The following is a 25568-nucleotide window of genomic DNA, read 5'->3' on the forward strand; positions in this document are numbered from 1 at the left end:
AAAAATCGATTTACCTCAATGAACCCTGATTAATTAAACCATTTCCCTATGTTATACTTAGGAAAAATAATAAACTGGTAATTAATTCAAATCAAGGCAACTTTCCTTGGAAACTTTTCCTGGGTATTGGAGAAAATTAATCAAATTAATCCACTGTGTTCCTTAGCCTCATGGACACCATCTGGAACTATAATACCTATCTGACTACATAAACTAACATATTTTTCACTTATTTTTACAGATCTAGAGGGAAATAAAGATCCTTCTGTCATGATTCACCCTTGATGTATTTAACACTAAGTTGCACTGAAACGGATACGGGGTTTGAAACAGATACGACAAATTTTCAAAATATGAGGATACGATACGGCAAGGAAACGGCATGCATATATATATATATATATATATATATATATATATATATATATATATATATTACCATTCATCTTTTAGAATCTAGAATCTAGAATCTATATCTAAAAATGCATAGTCATCATCATGAATTCAACATAAACAAATCATCATCATCAATTCAGCATAAAAATTGTCATCATCATTAGTGATTATTATAACATTCAACATATTATCATCATCATTAATAATGTAATCAGAAATGCAACAACGTTTGTGCTTTCGGGTCCAACTCCTTCAAAGAATGTGTCATGCATGGCAGATGATATCTATCTTCCTTGCATGACAATTAAAAGGCCCATGGGATCATTGGGATATTCCATCAAGACCTATCTGAACATTTCAATCTTCTCAATGTCAGCTTGGTCTTGTGACTATATGCAGGCACAAGATTGGCTAAAGGAAGATTTGTTATATAGGAGGGATTTATAAAATCAAAAGCAAAATCAATGACAATTAACAAAACCTTAACCAAAATGAAAATTAATCGCTCAAATAAATCTCTTTACGAAGACATTCATCAAACTCTTTTATTTGCATTTTTGAACATCTATCTTTTTCTTAGTAAGAATTTTTGATAAATATATGGAGTGTTGTTGTTTCTAAAGATTTAGAAAAGATTTTATGAGACTCTGTTTATAGTGAGTTTATTTGCAAATCTGATTTCTTCATTTTTATTATGTATTTACGGCTATGCAAATTTTCAAGCTTTTTAACATTTTAAGGGTGGATTCTGATCACAATTTTCGTGGATCCGTTTTACCGGAAGCAGATCCAAAAAAATTTAAATCCCTTGGAAACGTATCCAATTCCAAATCTAAAGTTTCCGATTTTTTGAAACAGCACAAAAACGTTTTTACAGTGTTTCGGACAAGAATCGTATGCGTTTATGTATCGGAAACGGGGATCCTCGTTTTTGGGAAATTCTTCAGGAGTTTCCGGTAACTTAGATTTAACAGCACTGTGTGATTGAGTGGTTTTAAATATTAGGATGCACCAGTGGAACAATTTGCTGGTGTAGACATTCCAATGCCCTATGATAAAGATTTGGAGCACTTAGTTGTTCTACATGTTTTCCCCGAAACACTTGAACTTTCCGGTGCCACTCGTCAAATAATAACCTTCTTTCAAAATGGAAATTAAAATGTCCCAGTTAAATCTGAGTTGAGAATAGCTTACAGAGAGAGGTTATAAAATGATTTGCTTTTACTAATATTTTATCTAAGTGATCGAGTTTTTAATATTTCAAATCATACCCACGCCGAGTTATACCAATCAAACAAACTGATTAATGACCAAGTTTATGGCAGTATGTCCCTAACAACAAACCCTTTGATTTCACACAGCATAACAACATAGATAACATCGACAAACAACATATTTCAAAGTTTACATCTCGTAGTGCCTATCAAGTGGTCATATGGCCAGTATGTGGTTTTCTGCAGACATCGAAAAGCGAATTTATAATAATAATGGATACTTTCATTGCTACAAATTGGTCATGTCTTACACCGCTTCCTATGACTTCAAGCTTTCCAGCATAATCGAAAGATACATGGATCAATCGAAGGAAACTGTATTCTTTTATTTGCGGGCATCCGAAATGTACATGGTTTCAAATGTAACTTTTAAATGAACTTCAAAACCAGCGCACATTGTTTAGTAATTCCGTAATAAAATCAAATAGCATGAATCTCTTCAAACAACACCAAAAGGTTAAGCCTATTTAACTTGGCATAAAATATACTATTGAAAGCCCAATCAGCAGCCTTCAGTTCTACCTTTTCTAGCTGTGAGAATATTTACCGTAAACCCAACTCGGAAAGGATTTGATAAACCGTTGGGACAGCTTCATTTTATGGTTAACCACTTTATTGATTATTGCGGTCCCACCTTTTGGGATCTTAGGGATAAAACTAGCCCCATTTATTGGTGGGACTCTAGTGTCACATGACATCTAGGGTACACACATTGCATACACATAATGCTTGTGCTCATTGGGATCATCTTACAAAGATGTGCTTCATTGTTCAAAGGTGTTTCTGAACCCCATGTTCCACTCAACTGAAACACTAACAATGTGTCAGAACCAGATTATCAAGGGGAATAAAAAGGAAGACGTGTGTAGTTTGCAACCTTATTTTGTATGGATATGACAATGCAGTTCTAATGTAGCTACAGCAAGTTTGTGATGCATGCCCTAGCTTGTGAATGCCACCTTCATACATCTTTCAAGTTGTGTTCAAGTTGAACATAGATGTGAGAATATTTAATTTAAAACCACATGATCAGTTCCTTGGACCTTTCGGATAGCTTCATTTATGTTTAACCATTTTAGTACTTATTATGATCCCACCCTTTGGAGTCCTAGGGGTAAACCCTAAATCTATTTATTGGTGAGGTTCTACCCTTATGATATGCACACTACACATATCGCACACAGAATGCATCACGTTCTTTGTAATCTTCTTCAAAAGATGTGCCTCACTATTTAAAGATATTTTTAAACACCACCATTACACTCAGTTACCATGGACTCATCTTGAAACCCTAACACTAGCCATGTCCCCACATTGTAGTCTTGAATTAAAGAATATGGTGGAATTCGATCAGATGCTGGATTGCAAAAAGAATGTCACTGAATATATAATGAAACAAACTGCAGCACATATAATGAGAATGTGAATGGGAGCTTCATCTTAAACATAAAATTATATCCAGCAAAGTGCCCAGAACATTGATGTACTTATCTAGATTATATCTGAATGCATGTGCAGAAATTGCTTTAAAATGTGCTATATATCCAAATGAAATGTCATTTTTTTCTGAACGGCTAACATTACGAACAACCACTGGTATTCGATCATTATTTTTTGAACTCAGAAGAATGAGCTGGCACCAATTTCTCAAGAACCAGGCATACAATAATAGTGCATATATTGAAGCTGAACCAAACAAGGATCGATTCTAATCACTGGACTGATGGAAAACATGTAGAATGAACATACTTTTTCCAACTCCAGAAAAAACAAGCCCTCTCTCCATGTGACCTTCGCGGGCACTAAAATAGACAGTGCCGACAATCTTAACATAAACAAAAGTTAAAAATGAGCTTGCCATGTGCCTTAGGCAGATTCCCATATATAGAGACTTTGTTCACCAGTATACAAACTTGCATGACGATGATCAAAGAAATCAACATTTACACTACGCAACTGCACTCATTGGAACTGCTCTATAACAAGCTCTTTTTGAGGCACGGATGATATCTTCGACCTGAAACAAGTTGAAAGCAAATTAAATACTTAAAAAGATGCAAGCATGTTATTATTAAGAATATTTCAATCATAAAGAAGAAATGTTTTCTGTTCATACTTTGCAGATAGATATTATTAATATATTTGGATATTCAGTAAGTCAATTAACGTTAAAGCTTATAAACTTCTTTCCAAGTTCCAAGACAAATCTAACAGACTTTGACAAATCTGGATACTTAAATACTGGAAAATTAATGATCATATTATCAAAATATTAATATTTCAATCTAAATTACAGAAATTTCCAGCCCAGACTTTGCAGATACATTTTATAAAGACATCCAGATATTCAACGACATTAAAGCTTCTAAACTTCTTTCCAAGAGATTTAGCTAACATCAAGAACTCTGGATAATATAGGCTCTACAAGACATCACACCCAAAAAATGTGATATTCTTTCATCTTTTCTCAATATATTTTATATTGAAGTGATTTTATGATGCATCACATGAACCCAACCCAAATTATATTTCTTTGCTGCAAACTATCTGTAATTATGAACTATACTATAACGAATTTGAGTAAGAGAAACTAAATTGCAAGCCTACACCACTAGGCAAGATGACATCAAATACAATTACAAGAAATTTTGAAAAAAGGTATCCAACAAAACTGAAACAAGGAAAGCCATAAAGCATTTTAGGGGAAACCTGTGGAACAGCTAAGCGCTCCAAATTTGCAGCATATGGCATAGGAACATCTGCACCGGTGATTCTTTCCACAGGAGCATCCAAATATTCAAAACTTTCCTCAACCACAGAAGCGCTGTCAAATACACCAAGTTAGGATCACAAGAGAACTTATAATTTCCATGCAAGTTAAATTTATTTGAGAAATAGGAATGTGAGGATAGCTAAAGAACTGACCAGATCTCTGCACCAATTCCATGTTGTGGAAAGCCTTCTTCCACTGTCACAAGTCGACTTGTCTTCCTAACGGATGCATTAATTGTAGCTCTGTCCAATGGTCGAATTGAACGAAGATTTATTACCTGCAGAAACACATGCCAAATAAGAATAATTTATCTAGTAAATTCCAAATAAACAATACCCAAAATAATCTTGGGACTCACCTCAGCACTGATCCCTTCCTTTTCAAGCTCTTGTGCAGCCTGGCATATGCAATGGTTTAACAGAAAAAAAAAAAAAAAAAAAGTCAACACTCTTGGGACATAGTTTATTCATGAACTAACAAGTACTTCTGAAAAATCAGAAAATTTATTACTGCTACCAGCACACAGAACATTCAAAGCCAATAAAAGTGCAGTTATTATCTCTATATTTTGTTTGCCTGAGTCCCTGCAATTATTTCTGCTGTTGCTCATATCCTGTGTTTACGAAATTGAATTATTAATTTAATTGTTATAACTGTCATATTTGTTGCTTATTTTTCTTTCATATGCTGTAAGACTGAAAGTGCATGTGTGGAAAAAATGTTCAAGGAATCAGATTGGCATCGTTAACTCTTTAGTGTCTCAAAAATTAATTGTTTTTGAGAGTTAAAGCACAAGTGTTAATACAATATATTTAAATGCACTCTGTATATAACATTCGATTGATTTCATCTGCATGCTACTGCTACATAAGCTGTCCAAAACACTTTTCCATGTAAGTCCACCCAACTTTCACCAACTATCATGATCTGCCCTCAATTTGGAATTTTTCACCACCTCAGTGTCCACTGTCATCCCACAAACCAACAAAAGTGAAAAAGGAAAATTAAAAAACACACCAAAAGGGCCCAAGATAACAATAGCCTCTAATCCAAGTTCTCATCACAGGACTGAGGATAGACTCTCTGGACCACAGTAACAAACTTATCCAAGCAAGAAACATACATCTCCAAGTTAGCAATCTCCTTGTCTTCCTGTGTATGAGATTCTCATCAAACATCTCACCAAGGCAGAAATATCACTTCCTTGGAAAGAGTGTTCAACCTGTAGCTTCTAGAATATCCCAGCAAAAGGCCTTCTATTTGACACTCTTATTACTCCTATAACTTGAGTCATTATAGGCCAATGATTTGGAAAACATTTTTGACATTAACGCAGTAGTCAAAAACTAGAGGACCACAGGCCGTTTTGGCATCTTGGCTACTATGCATAAACTTGACGATGGAATCATCATGCAGCCTGAGTTCGTAGCTAAACAATTGATATTAAAGATACTTGGGGTTAGAAACATCAGGGACTCTAAAGTAAAAATAACTCTCTACTTGAATTTTTGCTTCTCACGAGATTAATCACTGTGGAAATGATCCAACCATAACCACTCTCCATGGCAATGCTCAGAGGTTACTACAGAGGGTATGGAAAATCTCTTCCTTCTCTTTGAGATTCAATGTCAACTGTGACAACCGATAGGTAGCTCATTTGAATAGGCTGACAATAAAAGATCACTGCTGGAAATTGTCTAACGTTGTCCTCATATGGATTAAACAACAAAGACCTACCAATTTATATAACAGTTATATATATAGATCTTACATCCCAATCACCTCCCCCAAGTTGTGAGACATTGTAGTGTTTACTTTATATAAGGAAAATAAATGAGAAGTATCTAAGAGAAATTATGTAATGTAATAAAGTGAGAAAAAAGTCATGCATAATAAATGACATTTAAGTCGATGTTATATTAATGAGATTAGGTGGGCAGTTCCTAAAGAGTAACGCAACTTTTTTGACATATAAATAACACCCTTCTATGTCATATCTAAGCACAACGATACAATATGATATTTCTTTACATCTCTTTTGTCTCTTTACATATTCTCCATAGTTGAGTTTAACATGATATCAGAATCATGCCATTGTGCATGGCATTTTGGTCATTTACAAAGAATTGTGTTAAGTGAAAGTTTGACACAATTGGAGAAACAGACATCACTGAAATTGAGTTATTTATCATTTATTAGAAAGGATGAATTACTTGATGCGAGTTCAAGCCCCCCATTCTAAGTACCAAAAAAGGTGATTGTGCGCAAGATGATGGGTACCCAATCAAAAAGATAAATAAAGCAGGCAGCATAAAAGACTTCATAAGATTGGTTGAAGGCATATTTAGTATCCTGCGAAAGTAAGAAATCAACCACTATAATAGACCATAGACAATGCAACCCCCGAGCTGCGAAGACATGCATGCATAACTGTGGTGGTATTTCACCATGAGACAAAGACTCCCACTCAAATCGGCAACTGCAAACATATCCAAGTGGCATCCATACATTAGTATCTCTGGCGTTGTGATGACATAATATACCAAACACTGCCACCCATGTCTATTGACCAGCGGCATAGCATGCAAAATGGTGGTTCTTAATCAATTCAATCACAAAAATTGGCAATTTAAGAAAGCACACAGTAATCACTCTCAAAGATAAATAAAGTTACGGTAATCCACATTTTCTGAAGTCATATAAAGTATATCCTCGGTAAAACCTCTGCAAACTATACCCATGTTTATTGACCAGCAGCATAGCATGCAAAATGGTGGTTCTTAATCAATTCAATCACAAAAATTGGCAATTTAAGAAAGCACACAGTAATCACTCTCAAAGATAAATAAAGTTACGGTAATCCACATTTTCTGAAGTCATATAAAGTATATCCTCGGTAAAACCTCTGCAAACTATAAACTTTTCTCTTAAACTGCTCTCTGTTTTCAAACCCTCAACAAATTATCAACTACAAACCTTCACTGTGTTGATATTTTCAGGCTTCCTAGACTGGTAATTACTTCCAATAATTTGGTCATTAGATTATATTGCATCAAATTCATTATTAAGTAATTACACAGAAAATCTTCAACAGTAAGACAATTATGACAGTAGAATCATGAAGAGACAGCCAAACATAAAAAGGAGACACAATTTATCCTGTGAAACCCCCAAACCAGGGGAAAAAATCAGAAAGTTTTTCTTATAGAGATTTATCCATTCAACAAGGAATACATCTGTTCTTACCAGTCAAATAAGAAACAAAATAATCAGAATCAAATCCAGGTCAAACCTGGTCAACCACCATAAGAATAGTCTCAGAAATTCAGTCAGCTTGAGCCTCAGAAATTTCGCCCTTCTTTCCAGCACTAGATTAGGCCTCAGATTCGACTTTCTTTATACCTTAGATTTCATCCTCTTCTAGCCTCAGATTCGACCTCAGACTCATCCTTGTGATGATCCAAATTCTGCTTTAGAAGTGATCTGAATTCATGCTCTGTTGAGGATGACGAATGGCTTATATATAGCCATTTCAAAAGCCCGAACAAGTGTGTCCCTTCACTGGTTCCGACTTGACAAATGGAGGAGTCGACTTTACATTTTGGAGGAAAAATTCATGCATTTCAAATTCAAATTTTCTTTTTATGAAGCAGACTAGGAATTCACATATATATTTATCATTTCGTAAATATTTGGAGGGCTAAAACTCAGTGAAACAGGAATCGGCAAGTCTAGAGATTAATCGCGACTCAAAGTCGGCTCAGCCACCAAACGGCAGAGTTGGCTCTGCGCAAGTCAAACTCACGTTGACCAAGTTTGACTCGTGGTCAACACGGGTTTAACTCCCAACTTGGTGATTAGATGTGACTTCTATGACTTCAGCAATTATCCCAAATTGACTCGGAAAGTTTTTAGGTTAATTCGCTGCAGTTTTATTCGCCCGTCATTTACACTCTGCGCCATTTCACAGTCACAGATAGGCTGCCACTTGGATTTGTTAATTTTAGGTATGTTCTATGCTTAGAGCAATTTATTTCAATTTTCACAATTAGCTCAATATCATTTCCAGATTAGCAATCACATCGCATTAAAGTAAATTGCAGATAGAACAAAAACATAGATCGCAGAAGACAAGCCAAGACAAGAGGACACAAGATGTGGCGCTAGCCAGGGACAAACCCCAATGTGGGGAAACCCTTGATCAATTCTTCTTATATGTTCTTCAATAGTTCAGCAGAGAGAAAGAGAGAGATAGTACATTTACAACCGAAGTCAAACACTTTGACTTATCTAAATAAGAGCATAGATCATCTCTAAGAAGATGATACATGATGTAGTTGAACTCAGTTGAAGACATGTTGCTTCAACTGATTCTCTCAGGTGACTTCATCACCCATCATAGTGCTGCACCTCATTGTGCTGCACCATGCTGCACCCATCATCACTATGCTGGACCTCATCATCATACTGCTGCGCCTTATGCTGCACCTTCCTGTACTGCAACATCTTGTTGTACCTTATCATCTTGCTGCACCCACCAGTGTTGCCGTACCCATCATGCTGCATCTCATTGTTGCACAATGATTGCTTGCTGTCCCATGTACCATGCTCCACCAAGCATCATAGCCTAGCTGTCCCAATGTGTTTGCAGCACCATGCTTGCCACCATGTACTTGCTGCACCTTGTTGTTGCTGCTGTCCCATTGTGCCACTGCTGCACAATGTCATTGCTGTCCTATTTGTTAGCATGTCATTGCGCTGTCCCATCATTGTTGCTGTCCCAACATGCTGCTGTCCCATTGAACATTGTTGTACCATGCTGCTGTCCCAATTGTAGCACCATGCTATTGCTGCCATGTGTTTGCTGCAAGTTGTTGTTGCTGTCCCATTGTAACCTACAGCAACCCAACAAGCATCAAAACAATAGAACAGCCATACCTTGCTTATCAACAATCTGTTGTCCTCCTTGTCCTTGAATTCTGTACCTTCCTCTGTAATCTCGGCCCTCTGGTTAGGGCTGACTGTAACCACTATTACAGCCCTAAAACTTGGCCGTCTAAGCTTCCAGGACTGTGGATTTTCTTCCCAAACAAATCCTCCCTACTCGTTGTCCATTACACCACTTACAGCCCTCCTGTTTAGGCTTTCGGTCCCTCCAAAAGTGCCCAGACAACCAGCGTTTTGTTCCTTCTTTACTCGGTCTAGTAGCTAGCCCTCTTGGCCCTAGAACTCGGCCTCCTATAGCAGAATTCCTCGGTCCTTCTTCCAGCAAGAACTGGCCTGCGTCTAGGGCATCGTAGGCCTGCGTCTAGGGCATCATAGCCTGCGGCTAGGGCAGCGTATATCTTGTTGAGGTTTCCTCCATAGCTGCGTTAAAATGACTGCGTTAAAGGTAAGGTCTCTTCTAGGTTAGCGTATCTACCATAGCTGTGATTTGACTTCCATTAGGGCAGCGTAGGGCCTTCTCCTTTTGACTGCTCCTAGGGCTTCATCCTCCTAGATTTCTCTTCCACTAAAACCCAAAACAAGTGGAGAGAAATCAAGAGTGAAGTGTGTAGAAATGACTATCAAGTCACCTCCTTTTATACTAAAATGTTGAGCACATGTGTGGGTTATTTGGTTGCTGGCCGACCTTGACGAATTGTCTTATAACACAAATAAATTCATAACTCCATGAATACTTATCGGAATCGGATGATCTTTAGATCAATCCTACACCTCTCGATGAGAGGGATCCAAGAAAAATATCAACTGCCATATATAAGATGACTCACGTGGAGTTTGGCCCTAGTTGCCAATTTTAACACTCCCTCTCAACTAGGAAGAACTCCATCCACTGATCCATCTGCCAGACTGTACTATCTCTGCCATCAGTGCCCTTCACTGCTCTGCTCTGCTAAACTCTGCTCTACTGAACCATGAAGAAGAAGGATTGATCGAGAATGTCTCATACCATTCTCTACTGACCCGAAGTCAGTGCCATATGAAGAGAGTGTGGCATACCACTCTTACTGACCCAAAGTCAATTTCATTGATCCCAAATCAATATCACAAGAGTGTGTCTCAAACTACTCATACTGATCCCAGATCAATGGAGGTCATCCTAGCATAGGGAGTACGGTAGATACAACAATGCGTCCATCGATATTACTACTATGGTCCCTAACCCCATTTCCCTGCTCATTGGCCAGATGAGAGGTACTTCCCATGAGTCCCAGACTGTATGGGTAAGATGCCTCGACAAGAGAACCACTCATCTTGTCCCTAAGTCGCCACAGGGTATCACAGGGGAAGGCTGAGCCATTCACCCTGTACACAGCACACCATTAAGGGAGGGTGAGTCGCCCTATGGTCGCTTGTTGCTCCAAGAAGTACCCCAAGCCCCCGGGATCTCCTAGAGCTCAATGCATGCATCATGCAAGACTGTAGTATACCTAGGGGGGATACTATGGGGTACAGAGGGAGGTACCCAAGGGAATAATGTAATAATGGGATGGGCCATAGTAATAAATAAAGTGGTTAACCCGTATCATGTAAGAGACCACAAGTAGTTAGCAATAATGTAATAAGCCCATTGTCTTAGATTGATGGTATTGAGGGAACCATGGTAATGACCCATGGTATTTTATGTATGAGGCCTATATAGAGGCTAGAGACTCGCCATTGAGAGATGTCAAGGATTATTGTATGAACAAGCATACGGCTTGTGGATTGTTCTCCTTCCTTAAGGAGTGATTATATGGTGTTGCCCTATCATTCTTATTTGAAGGCATGTCCATTTCTATCATCCTTGTCTCTTCTTGAGAACATCTAGTCAGCAATTCTTCAAAACTTGGAATCTTGTCGTTGTTGAGGATAGTAGTGTTGAACACATTCCATTCACGAGGAAGTCCTCCAAGGGCAATGAGAGTGAGCTCCCTCGCAGCAATAACTTCTCAAATTGAAAGAAGATCATTTTTTATCTTGGTAATCCTCATGAAGTAGGATTGGACATCTTCACCTCTTCCCTTCTTTATGTCCTTCAACTTGTTTTTGAGAAAGAGGACTTGGTTTGCATTGCTAACCTTGAACATGCCAACCAAATTGTCATACATCTCCTTGGATATGTTCAAATCAGAGATGTATGCAACCAAATGCTTGTTAATAGAATCCCTGATGATCTTCTTTGCTTTGACTTCACCTTTCTTGTAATTTGTCTTAGCAGCAGCCGATGCATTTGAAGGAGGTTCGGAGATCTATTCCTGCACATAGTCCATAACATCATGCTCTTCCAAAGTCAAATCAAGAGACGTCTTCCATACATAATAATCAAACTTATCATTGGGCTTGTCATTAGGCTTGAAGTAAGATGCGGAGGCCATTGACCCTTGTCCTTGTTCAACAAATTTCAATGATGGCTCTTCTCAGTGATTGCTCTTTTCACTCTTGCTTGGGCTTTGTCTTCACCTCAGCTCTGATACCATGTTAATTTTAGATAACAAAGGTATGTTCTGTGCTTAAGAGCAATTTACTTCAATTTTTCTTATTAGCCCAATATCAATTTTCAGATTAGCAATCACATTAACATGACAGTAGATGCAAATAGAACATAAATAAAAATAGTAGAAAACAAGCCAAGACAAGAGGACACAAGATGTGGCGCATGCCAGGGACAAACCCTAATGTGGGGAAACCCTTTGATCAATTCTTCTTATTATTCTTCAAAAGTTCAGCAGAGAGAGAGAGAGTACAATATACAAAATTCACTTGCCCAATCAAAGTCAAATCTTTTCAGTCAAACAGCAGTGACAAGAAGCCCTAACCAGAAAGTCAACGTTGGTCAACGTGGCAAAATTTCTCCTCCAAATCAGCTTGATCAAACTCAATCAACTCAACCTCCGACAATAGTCTAAATAAGCCCAAAACAATCCAGAAAATACCAATCAAACTTGGTCAACACAGAGTCAAACATGCGGTCAACACTAGTCAAACATCTCTTAATGCCTTGATTTCTGTGCCCTGAAATGCGGCCTGCCCAAACAAAATATTCCCTAAGAAAAACAAAGTTAAACTCGGTCAACGCTAGTCAAACCCTACTGCAATTCGGTTGACACCCAAAAGAGAAAATTGCAGTCTTGTCCTTCACACGTGTGGAGAGAGAGGTTGCCCAGAAATGTGTACGACCCAATCAAATGAGAGAGAGATGTGTGAGAGATGAGTGTCCAAATGAAGTAGATGCTCCTTCTATTTATATGCAACATTGAGGATGAATAGACGTGTATTTTGGGCTTCTAAGCCTACATTAGATTGTTGGCCGACCTTGGCAATTTGTCCATAAACGAAATAAATTCATAATTCCATTTGTACATGTCATAATGAGATGATCTTTAGATCAATCCTATGCCTCTCAGAAAAAGGAATCCAATGAAAATATCAGCTCCATCATATTAGTTGTCCAAGGCGGAGTTTGGCCCTAGTTGCCAAATTTAACACAAGTGCATTTCTAAATGGGGATTTTCAAGAATTGTGCATGGAGCAATGCAAAGGATACATTGTTGAAGGAGAAGAAAAGTTGGTATGTAAGCCAATGAACGCCTAATATGAATTAAAGAAAGCCCCCTGAGCTTCATATGAAACGATTGATAAATGTCTTAAATCAAGTGATTTCAAAACAAAGTACCTATGATCCTAATTTACATATCAAAGAAAAGGAGAAGGAAGCATTGTTATGGTTGTATATGTTGATGACTGAAACACTACAAGTAACACTTACAACTTGAATAAAGAAGAAAAAAATATTTGCAAATCATTTGATATCATTGACTTGAGATTACTACATTGTTGTCTAGGAATTGACGTTTGGCAACAACAACAACAGCAGCAAAAAATTCTTCTCACAAGCAAAATATGCTTTGTAATTTTTCAACAACAAAGTGGATGACCACAATCCTAGCAAAACACCAATGGAGGTAAAATTAAAGCTTTCAAAAGATAATAAAATAAAGGTGGTGAATGAATTGTTCTGTTTGTAACCAATAGGAAAATTAATGTATCTTACAACAACCAACAAAACGTTATAATTGGTACGTTATCAAGGTTTTTAAATTGTCCCTGGGAGAGACATTAGAATCTAGCTAAAAGAGTGCTTAGGTATGTCAAAGGTCATAGTTGGGTGTTGTACTTAAGAATGGCTTTTAAGATGCATATTACACAAGTAATATGGATGAGAAAATCTATAAGTTAGGATTTTCCTCTCGGTAATAACACGATTATTTCATGGTCAAGTAAAACATAACCTTCGGCAACTCTTTCAACATTAGAAGCAAAATACAAAGCAACAATTGGAGAACATGTGAAGCAATCTTGTAACCTAGGATTTTATATAATTTCAAGCTTCAACAAATGCAACCAAAAACTTCACATTGTGATAATCAAAGCACAATCGAGATGACAAAGAATCCAATCTATCATTCAAAAACAAAACTTCTAGATATTCACCATCATTACATCAAAAAACAAGTGCAAAACAAATGGAGAGAACTAATTTATTGAAGGTCCTAAGACCAAATAGTAGACATCTTCACTAAACCACTCAATAAGAATAAGCTCAAATGTTGAGAATTGTTAGGACTCGAGTAATGGAAAATGAAATAAACATTGAGATTGGGTGTTAGATCAGATAAGATAATTTTATTAATGTCCAACAAATGGCCACAAAAATAGGTCAATGGGACTAAAGGATACATCCAATATGAGTACAATGTGGGAATGCAAACACAACTCCTAGAAAATGCCAAAGTTAAATCTAGGTTAAATTTTAAAATGAAGTAAAGAAGGATACAACAATAGGAAAACCTCATAAACGTGCATATAACCGGATCAAGAAGACTAAGTGAATAAGTCTAGGGCTAGAGGTCAATGATGTCAAGAATGCTCGAGTCCCAACGACGAGGGGGGTGACAGTGGCGTTGGCTCAGTATCGGAGCACTGTGGGTCTAACAAGGTGTTTGGCTGCACAATCCTGGGCAGTGTAGAAGCAATGGATACTCCTAGCATTTGAGGCTGAAGGAAAGAAGCTCTAGATAAATCTTTGGTTGCTCTGGTAGGGCTGGGTAGGAGTCCATTAGGAGGGGTGGTGTGTGGGGGCGGGCGGGGGGCCTTTGCTCGACTACTGTTTGGAACTAATGCCTATGACGCTCTCAGTGAGAGTGAACTGATGTGTTGTTCAACACCTCCACAACAGTCTCGAGGATACCAATTGGACTCCCAAAGGGGGGAGGGGCTAAGAGGAGATCCAAGGTCTCATTGTTATACTATCTGAAATACCTTGAAACTCAACTCGTCACATGTTGCTTTAGTCAGCTGGATCAACCCAAAAGTAGGATGTGATCGTCTAAATCACCCCGAGTGGAGTAGGGTATGTAGGTTCTTAGATTTGTGTCTAAATATCTCCTTGTGAAGAGGGCTAGGCATCCCTGGTCAAGATAATGGAAGAAGGTAGAGATGGATCCTCTTGAATCTCTATAGAGACAGTGATAGCGCCCTCTGAACTCATAGTATAGGGTGGCACCTAAAATGAGGTGTTGCTCTATCTCTGGCTCTTGAAGGTGACACACTTGGAAAATCCTATCAGATCTTGGTATATGGTGGTTAGTCTCTACACGGAGTCAATGAGAACCAACCCAAAGTTGGCCCAAAAGGATCCTCAATGAATGCATCCAATGTGATGTTTATTTTATCCAAGGACAATACGCACTAACATACATAAGATTTAAGATGTAATACACTAAAGTGAGAAGCAAGTCATACATTATAAATTAGATTAAGGGGTCAACTCAACCAATTGTAGCCAATGTTGTTAATCATTTGGCTAGTTCCATTCCAACAGGTCCCCAATTCAAATAGCCTTGGGTAAGGCACGCTAGTCTACATTGACAAGTTTACTAAGGATGACATCCACAAATGTAGGAAGCATCTCTTTGGTTTCCTCACAAGGTTTTCCTTGAAAAGAAATCATATGTAATAAATGGCATTTAAGTTAATATTATATTAATGAGATTGGTTTAACAAATCTAATAAGGATAACAAAACTTTCTTAATATATATAAATAACACACTTATGTCATTTCTAAGTATAATGATATAAAATGATATCTCTTTGTCTCTTTACATATTCTACATAGTGTAGTTTAACATGTCCCCAACATCAAAACAATGCATGATTAATGAAGATACCTATTAAAATTGGCAACTAGGGCAAAATTCCACTTTGGACAACTCCTTTGGGAAAGATAAATGCAGCATTAAATTCCTCTTTTCGAGAGGACCAAAATTGATCTAAAGATCGTCAAATTTGGATAAGTAAAAGTGGGTTTTTGAATTTATTCTCTCACCAAATATTATCAAGGTCAGCCTTATCTCTATGTCGGCTCAACAGATCAAATAGACATGTCTCTTGACCCTCTACCGAATTGTATAAATAGGGGTGCTTCCACCCTCATATTAAAGTCATCTAAGGAGCAATTTCATCACAAAGGTTCTCTGATCTAGCCATAGGAAGAAGGGACTCCAAGCGAAGGAGGAATAGGGCAGACGTTTGGGTTTTTCATGACTGTTTGGTAGACCACATTCAAGGTAGAAGGCCGCAGGCTAGAAGGTGAGAACATGGTTGTTCTGGGCATTGTTTTGTAGTCATTTCTCTCTCTATTTTTGGGCCGCAAGTACCTGTGTCAATTGCAGAAGGTTGTGTCTCATTTCTGGGGTGCCAAAAGACCTAAGAGCTACCCTCTCATCAAGTCGCAATAGATGAAGTGACATTGTTGTTCAGAAAAGGAGAACGCTGCTCCTTGCTTATCAATCAAAGCCGCAGTTAAGAGAATAAGTCTTGATGCAGTAAGAAGGGTCTTCAGCAACCCTAACCAGATAATCCCTCTTCAGTAGTATGTCTCCAACTCATGCCTGGATTGCAGTTTTGAGTGGACCACCTATTTGTCTAAGGGTTGTGATGTGACATCTTCTAATCAGCAAGTCAGTTTTGACTTTAAGTCATTGTACTCTATCTCTCTCTCTCTATTGAACATTTGATAAATTGATAATAAGAAGATTTGATCAAGGGTTTTCCCTAGCTTGAGCCAAATTCTTGTGTCCTCTTGTCTTGGCTTATCTTCTGCACTTACGTTTAATGTTCTTTCATTAGTTATTGTCATATGATGATGATTAATGTGATTGCTAATGGATTAATGGAATTGATACTAGGCTAATGATCTAATGAAGTAACTAACCTAAGCAAAGAACATGTTAACTCAAAATTAACAATACCAAATTTGGAATTTATCAATCTTATGTTGTACCATTCATTACAACCCTAGAGTAGTTTAAAAAACTTCAAATGTCAAGCAATTTCATCATGCCATCCTTTACATGTTCATCCTGTCAAATACATATGCTTCACAATGACCAACCTATTAAGATTTCACCTAGAGAGATCTTCTAAAGTAACTTGAAGATGAGACAAAATGGCTACCAATTTATTGATGCCACTTTTTATTTATGTAAGTTGCTATCATCTTTTTGAACCAAAGGACCATTTTACCTACAATTTATCTAGTTTGTTATGAGATTGGACAAAAACTTTACTAACTTATAGAAGACAATGCTCTCTAACCTTAACCCTATGTAAGAATTGGACCGTGGTGCACAATGACACCAAACTCGGCTATGTCAAACCCACTTTGCTAGTTTAACAATTTTTTGAGAAAAATGATCCAATTAGAGGAGACCATGTCAGTAGTTAACGATTGAGTCAAATAGCATTTTAGTCGATTTACTCCTAGAAAGACACATTAGTATGCCAACAAGGCCCAAGACATTATAAACAAACAAACAAACAAAAGCAAAAAACAAAAACTAACCTACCTAAACTCTAAATCTACCTATCTAAAACCCCCTATCTCTAGACTTTTCTCACCTCATTTCATTTCTTAGACCTTGACTTTGATATACTGAAAGATGAAAAAAAGAAAAATAAAAATAAAATAAAATAAATCTCGACATAGCAACTTTCTATTGGAGCTGATTTGGCATCAAGGAAAGAAAATTTTAGAGGGCATTTAGGGGTGTTAATGTATATGATTTGAACCTGGGGAGGGCATATATCGGGTTAAATGTACATGTAATGTGTAAATGTATATATAATAGAATTTGTCTAATAATAAAGGGACCACATGAGTAATGTGTAAATAGATATATATAGAGATCATGTAGTCAATATTGAGGACATGTGATTTGGTTGTATGCATATAATTGGATATTTGGAGGATTTTATCATATTCTTTTAAGGAGTTATTGTGTAACTAATCTCTCTTATCCATCTTAGATTTGTGCTCCATGCTCAATTGGTGTACATGGTGTGTGCTTCTGGTTTCTTATGATATTTTGAGTATGTGTATTTGGAGCATAGTAAATGGTATCAAAACAGTTGTACATGGTGTGTACTTCTGGTTTCTTATGATATTTGGAGTATGTGTATGTGGCGCATAGTAAATGGTATCAAAACATAAAATCCCCGAGCTTTGTTGCTCCAAAGGAATCATCTTGACAATTTCATTATAACTTTTTTCTAGGAAACATCAAATCATGAAATGTTGACGAAACTGAAGAGAAATATTCAAGTACGAGTGGTAAGAATTCAAGGTGGGGTTACCCTGTGGAAGTTAGGGTTTGTGACTAATCATAAAATCAAATTCAAACGAGTCAACTTGGAAATTTCACTATAATGTTCGTGTAGGAAGCCTTAGTTGCATGTCTTGCATTATTTACAATAAAAAGGAGTATCCAAGGGAAAAAAAATCAATATCCTTATCAGCATGAACAAGGAAAATTACATTGATATTAATTTAGCAAATCAATTATCAATCCGTGAACCAAATATAGGTGAAAGGAAAGATATTTTTCGCAAGAAACATTATCAAATCAAGGACTTGCAACTAATGGTAATTATGAATGTATATCTCAATTCATTTTTACAACTATGTATAAAGAAGAGCTTAAGATACTTCTTAGCTTACCATGGTTAGAAACACTGGGTTCCTTCATATTAAACACAGAGAAAGTTTTTCACTTTTATCAATAAGAAGATGATGACACTTCGAGACATCACAATGAAGTCAGAGTCTAAAAGACCTTCATTCAAAGACCTAAAAGATATATCAATGGTGATCAGTCGGGAAATTCAAAAGTCAATATCAAACATGCAAAAAGAATTTAACGAAGTTATCATGGATAAAAACAAAGAAATTTCTCGTTTAAAATATCACAATCAGAAATTACTGACACAAATCAAGAAGACCAAGGCTATGAAGTAGAAATTAGAACAAGAAAAGGAAGATATCAAGACGAAACTAAAAAGGCCTATCAAAATGGGATGAAGATGTTAAATTTCTAATACCAGCCAGATTTATTTTCTCACGGCAATTTAATTTATCCCCAACAATTTATTTATTTAGACAAATAAACATTGAATCACTAAAAAATAAAATCACTGGTATTTCTAACTTCTAGAAATAAATTTATGCAACGGAAACAAACCATAGAGATCAATCACACATTGCAAATTAAACTTACCCACAACAATTCTTCGTCATTTAATTATCTAGAAAATCTAGGTTTTTCGACCCGCATAGATACAAGGGAAAATATAAATCTGGAACCTATAACTCGACTCCCTCATAATGAATTGGGCCCAAGAGCCTCAAGGAAATTAGCCTCCAGATGAAATTGACCTAGAGATCTCAGGCAAATACTCAGCCAGCAACTCGACCTGCACCCTCCTCACGTGCCACTAATGCGCACTAAGGGAAACTCGGCCCTCCAACAACTCAACCTCCTCTAGATAAAATCAATCTCCCTCTAACAACTCAACCCTCTTGAATTTGCCCCAATCCACTTGCATTTCTCCTTCTTTATGCTCCAGGTCCATAGAGCCATTCACACTTAGGGAAAATCACTTTCTTTGAATGATGAGTCGCTCACACAACTTGCGTCTTTGCCTCCTTGCTAAGCTCCCTTTATAAACTTCATTTTGTCCAGATCCCTAACCTAATCGCCTTTTTAGAAACATCTTGGAGAGATCTATGGTTGAGATTATTTCTACGTCACTTAAATAATTAAATTATTTATCCTTAAAAAATACCTCAATAGTCCACAATAATTAATTTACTTTAATTATTGTACTTTTCCTAAGTTAGACTTATGAAAGAAGACATAAATCACTTACTCCACCAAGCAAGCACCTAGAAGAGGCAAATAATGTCTTTCACATGTTAAGACACCAAGCCTATGCAGAAGACCTTCAGAAGCTACCACTCACTTCAATAGAAGAAAATTCTTGCTTGAAGAGTGTTAATAAAAGTTAATAGAAGATATTAAAACATTAAAAAATGAGAAATATAACTATCAAAACATTAAAAACAAAATTGATGAATCAGAAGCTGAAGAACTTTTGCATCTCTGGCATCATAATCAAAATCTCCTTGTACAAAACAAGAACTTAAAAATGATAAAAAAAAAATCTTTGGAGAACAAATTAGAAGAATTTATCAAAAAAGTGTTGAAATTTTGTACCGGAGGACAGGTGGTTCCCTAAGGCTTTGATCTTTGGCCTAGGGAAAAGTGTCCAAAAGAATTTAATTTTTTCTCCTAAAGTAACTTTATAATTTTTTATAAAGTTAAATCTAATTTGAAAGTGACTTTAAGTGATAAAGTTACTAAGTCTAATTTTAAAGTGACTTTTATAAAGTCAATGAAAAATTAGAAAGGAAAAGTGACTTTGGAAATAAATGACTAAGTGGGTCTTTATTAAAGTGGGGTGAATTAAAAAATAGAAAGTGAGATTTAAATGAGCATTTAATCTCAGCCATTGATCTAAATCTATTTCAGCCATTGGATTTAGGGATCACCCAAAAGTCATTTAGGGTTGGGTTAAGGGAGGAAAATGAGGAAAAGATCATTCATTCTTTCACGAGCAGATTGAGAGAGAGAGAGCAAGAGAGCAAGGGAGATTTCTGGACAAGGAGGAGAAGGAGGCAGCAGCTTGGCACACATACCAAGGCAGCATTTAAGCAAATCCTTACAGCTGAATGTGCAAGCAGTAAAAGGCAGATTTTTCTTGACCAAACAGCAAAAGGCAGATTTGTTTTTGCACAGAAATCGAGGCAGCTGATTTTCTGCACAAAAATCGAGGTTCGTACAGCCTGTCCGTACCGTCCGTACAGCCTGTCCGTACAGTCCGTACAGCCGTCCGTACCGTCCGTACAGCCACCCGTACCGTCCGTACAGTGGCCGTACAGCATTGTGTTGCTATTTGGAAATTTCTGGTGGGCTGTGAGGCTCAGAAATCGAGATAAGTTGTAAATTTGGTTGCTGATTTTTGCTGATTTTTGCTGAAAATTTCTCACTGTAAAAAGGCATTTCCAGAAATAAAGAAGAGCTCTCAAACTGGTTTTCCCCAAGAGTTGTAGGGGGTTTTTCCAGGGTCAAGTTGACCAAAAATCACTGAGTTTAAATGTGTTTTAATGGCTGTTTTTAATTGCTGATTTTTATTTCTGCAATTTCCAGCATTCTGAAAAATTTCCAGAATTTGTGTTTTCAACAATATTTATTTTTTCAGTCTGTTAAATGTATGGTTATGGGAATGGGCATTTAACTACATGGGAGAAATAAGATGAAACTGAAAAACCGGGGTGGGAAACAGAAAATTTTACATGGTATCAGAGCTTGAGTGCTGAAGGGCAGTTTGGGACAGCAAAAGGAAAAAATACAGCAGCTGATTTTTTCACTCAGAAAATTCCAGCAAGCTGATTTTTCATAAACAGCAGTTTTATCTTTACCACAGCAGTGCTATTTTTCAGTTTTAGGACAGCAAGATGTCATTGGGATTGAGGGTGGAGGATAGGTTGGATGGGCATACAAATTACAGCGTTTGGAAGGAGAGAATGCAGAGTATCTTTGAGGAGGCAGAAGTCTGGGATATCATGGTGCATACAGCACAGCACCCTGTTGTTGTGCCTACTGATGCTACTCAGTTGGCAGCTTATAATAGAAAGAACAACAAGGGTAAGAGGCTGATTCTAGACGGAATCAAAGACCATTGCATTCCTCATGTGAGAGGAAAGAGCAATGCTCATGAGATGTGGACAGCATTGTCCAATCTCTACCAGAGTACCAATGAGAACCGGAAGATGGTCCTGAAGGAGAAGCTGAAGAACATTAAGATGGGGAATGATAGTGCAGCTGGATATCTCACAAAGATTACCAATGTGAGAGATGAGTTGGCAGCGATTGGAGAGGCCATTCCATCCACTGAGTTGGTGCGTATTGCAGTGAATGGCCTCCCCCGTTCATGGTTGAACTTTGCTGATGGGGTTTGTGCACGTGAGACCCTTCCCACATGGGAGAGGTTTTGGGATGATTGTATTCAGACAGAGATCAGGAAAGGACAGCTTGGGGCAGCCAAGCCAGTTGAGCAGGATGAGGACGTAGCACTGGTGGCAGGAGGCAAGAAAGGCAAAGGGAAGAAGCAGGCTTCCACAAGCGGTGGTGGAGGCAAAGGCAAAGGTAAAGGTAAACAGGGTAACTCACAGAAGGACTATTCCAAAGTGAAGTGTTGGAATTGTCAGAAGATGGGACACTATGCAGTTGTGTGTCCGGAGAAGAAGAAGAAGAAGGGGAAGAACCAGGATGTGGCAGCTTCAGCTGAGATTGAGGACTTTGCAGGTCGTTTTGACCGGGAGTTTGCGTTCACTACATGTGAGTCCTCTAGTGCAGGATCCCCTGCCACACAGGTTCAGAGGGAGCATGCTTTTCCCTCGATTAGCGGAGCATCTACAGGTATCTGGTATGTGGACAGTGGGGCTTCACGTCACATGACAGGAGTCCGGGAGTACTTCTCAGAGCTTTCAGAGAGTGGCACTGATATTGAGGTAGTACTCGGTGATGACAGAGTTGTTAGAGCAGTCGGGGTGGGTACACTGACATTTCAGAGGGAGTCCAGACCTCCCTTGAAAGTGTCAGATGTTCTTTATGTGCCAGGGATGAGGAAGAACCTCATATCCGTCTCAGCTTTGGAGGACAGAGGATATGAGGTACTGTTCAGGGGAGGACAGGTGTTGATGTATCCCAGGGGCACTCCAGCTGATTCAGCTAGAGTGATAGGTGTACGCCATGCAAAGGTGTACAAGTTTGCATTCCAGCCCCTTTTGGCATTGAGCAGTAGTACCGACAGCAGAGCTAGCAGTTCTGAGCTGTGTGAGATTTGGCACCGCAGGATGGGACACATGTATCATGGAGCCTTGAGGACATTGCGGGAGATCACTACAGGTGTGCCAGATTTCAGTACTGATCACTTTGATACTTGCAGAGGTTGTGCGATGGGCAAGTTTGCCAAATCCCCTTTTCCCAGCAGTGACAGCAGAGCGACGGGGATACTTGATTTGATTCATTCCGATGTGAGCGGTCGGATGTCTCATGTTTCCTTGAGTGGATATGAGTATTATGTTTTATTCATTGATGATCACTCCAGGAGGACCTGGATTTATTTCTTGAAGACCAAGAGTGAGGTCTTCAAGCGGTTTCAGGAGTTCAGAGCTCTTGTGGAGACTCAGACAGGTCGAAAGATCAAGTCCCTGAGGTCGGACAATGGAGGAGAGTACACCCTTGGAGAGTTTGTTGATTATTGTGCGGAGGCAGGCATTAGGAGGGAGTTCACTGTTCCTTACAACCCCCAGCAGAACGGGGTTGCGGAGAGGAAGAACAGATCCATCATAGGGGCTGCCAAAGCCATGTTACATGATCAGGGGTTGCCATTATTCTTGTGGGCAGAGGCCTGCAACACAGCTGTTTACTTGCAGAACAGGAGTCCGCATCGTGCCTTAGGGCACATGACTCCGGAGGAGGCTTTCTCTGGGAAGAAGCCTGATCTTGGTCATCTTCATATCTTTGGATGCATTACATACTCCTATATACCCAAGGAGAAGAGGACCAAACTAGAGCCCACCGCAGAGAAGGGTATCTTTGTGGGCTACAGTGAGACCTCAAAGGCCTTTCGGATTTACATTCCTGCACAGAGGAGAGTTGTTGTCAGACGGGATGTGAAGTTCGAGGAGGACAGGGCCTTTAGGAGGTCACGGGAGTTAGAGTATCTGGATCAGCCAGACCCTCAGCAGCAGTTGAGTCAGTCGCAGGGATCCAGTGGGCAGGGATCAGGAGGATCCGGAGGTACATCTATGAGGATGTCAGGTCCATCAGTGAGCAGTGGCTCGCCGAGCCAGAGGGGTGGTGCTCCGGGCAGCATGCAGAGCAGTTCACTAGGGAGTCCACTGATGGACAGTTCACACGGTACCTCAGCTTCTACAGGTTCAGGTACAGGCAGGAGGACAGCAGACAGACAGTCAGGAGTTCAGGCTACTGATGGTGATGAGGAGGAGGAGTTTCATTCTCCTATGGGAGAAGCATGCTCAGGGAAGAGGAAGCCCAAGTGGCTTCAGGACACCTTGAGAGATGCCACATCTGTTGCTGAGCCGAAGAGGCCGGTCAGAGAGAGTAGACCACCTGAGAGGTTTTGTAGTTATATGGCGATGGTTACCAGCATCCTTGACTCTGAGCCTTCTAACTATGAGGAGGCAGCTAGCCAGCAGGTCTGGAGAGAGGCCATGCAGGAGGAGTATTCTTCTATCATGAAGAATGATGTTTGGGAGGTGGTGCCGAGGCCTAAGGGCAAATCCGTGGTTACTTCCAGATGGCTTTACAAGGTAAAGCATGTTGCAGATGGCAGCATTGAGAAATTCAAAGTGAGGTTTGTGGCTAGAGGGTTCTCCCAGATAGAGGGAGTTGATTATGAGGAGACCTTCGCTCCCGTGGCTCGATATACTTCGATCCGCTCCATTATATCGATAGCAGCAAAGATGGGTTGGAAGATCCACCAGATGGATGTGAAGACCGCATTTCTCAATGGCTTCATACAGGAGGAGGTGTACATTGAGCAGCCACAGGGCTTTGAGGTGCATGGGAAGGAGTCCCATGTGTGCAGATTGAAGAAGGCCCTTTATGGCCTGAAGCAAGCTCCCAGAGCTTGGTACTCCAGGATAGATGCATACTTGCAGGGGATGGGTTTCACAAAGAGTGAGGCAGATCCGAACCTTTACTTTATTGTGATTGGTGAGGAGCCTCTCATTCTGGTGCTGTATGTGGATGACTTGATCATTACAGGTGCAGAGAGACTCATAGAGCACTGCAAGAGAGATCTTGCGGCGGAGTTTGAGATGAAGGACATCGGCTTGATGCATTACTTTTTGGGTTTGGAGGTGTGGCAGGAGGAGGGGCATTTCTTCCTGGGGCAGGGGAAGTATATTGTGGACATCCTTAGCAGATTCCACATGGAGGATTGTAGACCCATGTCGACACCGATGATCACCAACTGGAAGAAGCTTCATGCTTCGGATTCCGAGTTGGTGGATCCCACATTGTACAGGCAACTGATTGGTTCCTTGATGTATTTGGTCAACACTAGACCAGATATCTGTTTTGCAGTCAACACGATGAGTCAGTTTATGTGTGAGCCTAGGAAGGTTCACTGGTGGCTGCAAAACACATTTTGCAGTACTTGCAGGGGACAGTGGATTATGGTCTGGACTACAGGCAGGGAGATGGAGTGAGATTGGCAGGATACACTGATTCTGATTGGGCAGGTTGTGCTTCTGATAGGAAGAGCACTTCAAGGTGTTGTTTTGGGTTGGGTTCAGCAGTAGTGTCATGGTTCAGCCGGAAGCAGCAGTCAGTAGCACTGAGTTCAGCGGAAGCAGAGTATATGGCAGCCAGTCTAGCTAGTTGTGAGGCCATCTGGCTTCGCAAGATGTTGTTTGGCTTATTTGGTCAGCCGTTGAGACCTTCAGTGATTTACTGTGATAATCAGAGTTGCATTAAACTCACGGAGAATCCAGTATTTCATGACAGGTCAAAGCATATCGGGATCAGATATCATTTCATCAGAGACTATGTTCAGAAGGGAGCTGTGAAGCTTGAGTATATTTCCACTGATGAGCAGGTTGCAGATATTCTTACCAAAGCCTTACCACGGGGCAAGCATGTCTACT

General features: G+C 39.0%; 1 protein-coding gene across 2 annotated transcripts in view; it reads right to left on the minus strand.

Moving 5' to 3' along the window:
* Positions 1-3181: 3181 nt before the first annotated feature.
* The window catches only part of LOC149234623 (pyruvate dehydrogenase E1 component subunit beta-1, mitochondrial-like), a 75230-nt gene continuing 52843 nt past the window's right edge, over positions 3182-25568 (minus strand). For both annotated transcript variants that reach the window (XM_089371890.1, XM_089371889.1), the window contains 4 exons: positions 4802-4840; positions 4596-4720; positions 4380-4494; positions 3182-3687 (listed from right to left, as the gene is read on the minus strand). In XM_089371890.1, the coding sequence (XP_089228016.1) occupies positions 3619-3687; positions 4380-4494; positions 4596-4720; positions 4802-4840 (348 nt within the window). In that variant the 3' untranslated portion in view covers positions 3182-3618. The remainder of the gene's footprint in view (positions 3688-4379; positions 4495-4595; positions 4721-4801; positions 4841-25568) is intronic.

The sequence above is a fragment of the Pinus tabuliformis genome, chromosome 8 (assembly GCF_031772625.1).
Source record: "Pinus tabuliformis cultivar Carrire ecotype Pingquan chromosome 8, CPIR1, whole genome shotgun sequence".
In the NCBI taxonomy this organism is placed as follows: Eukaryota; Viridiplantae; Streptophyta; class Pinopsida; order Pinales; family Pinaceae; genus Pinus; species Pinus tabuliformis.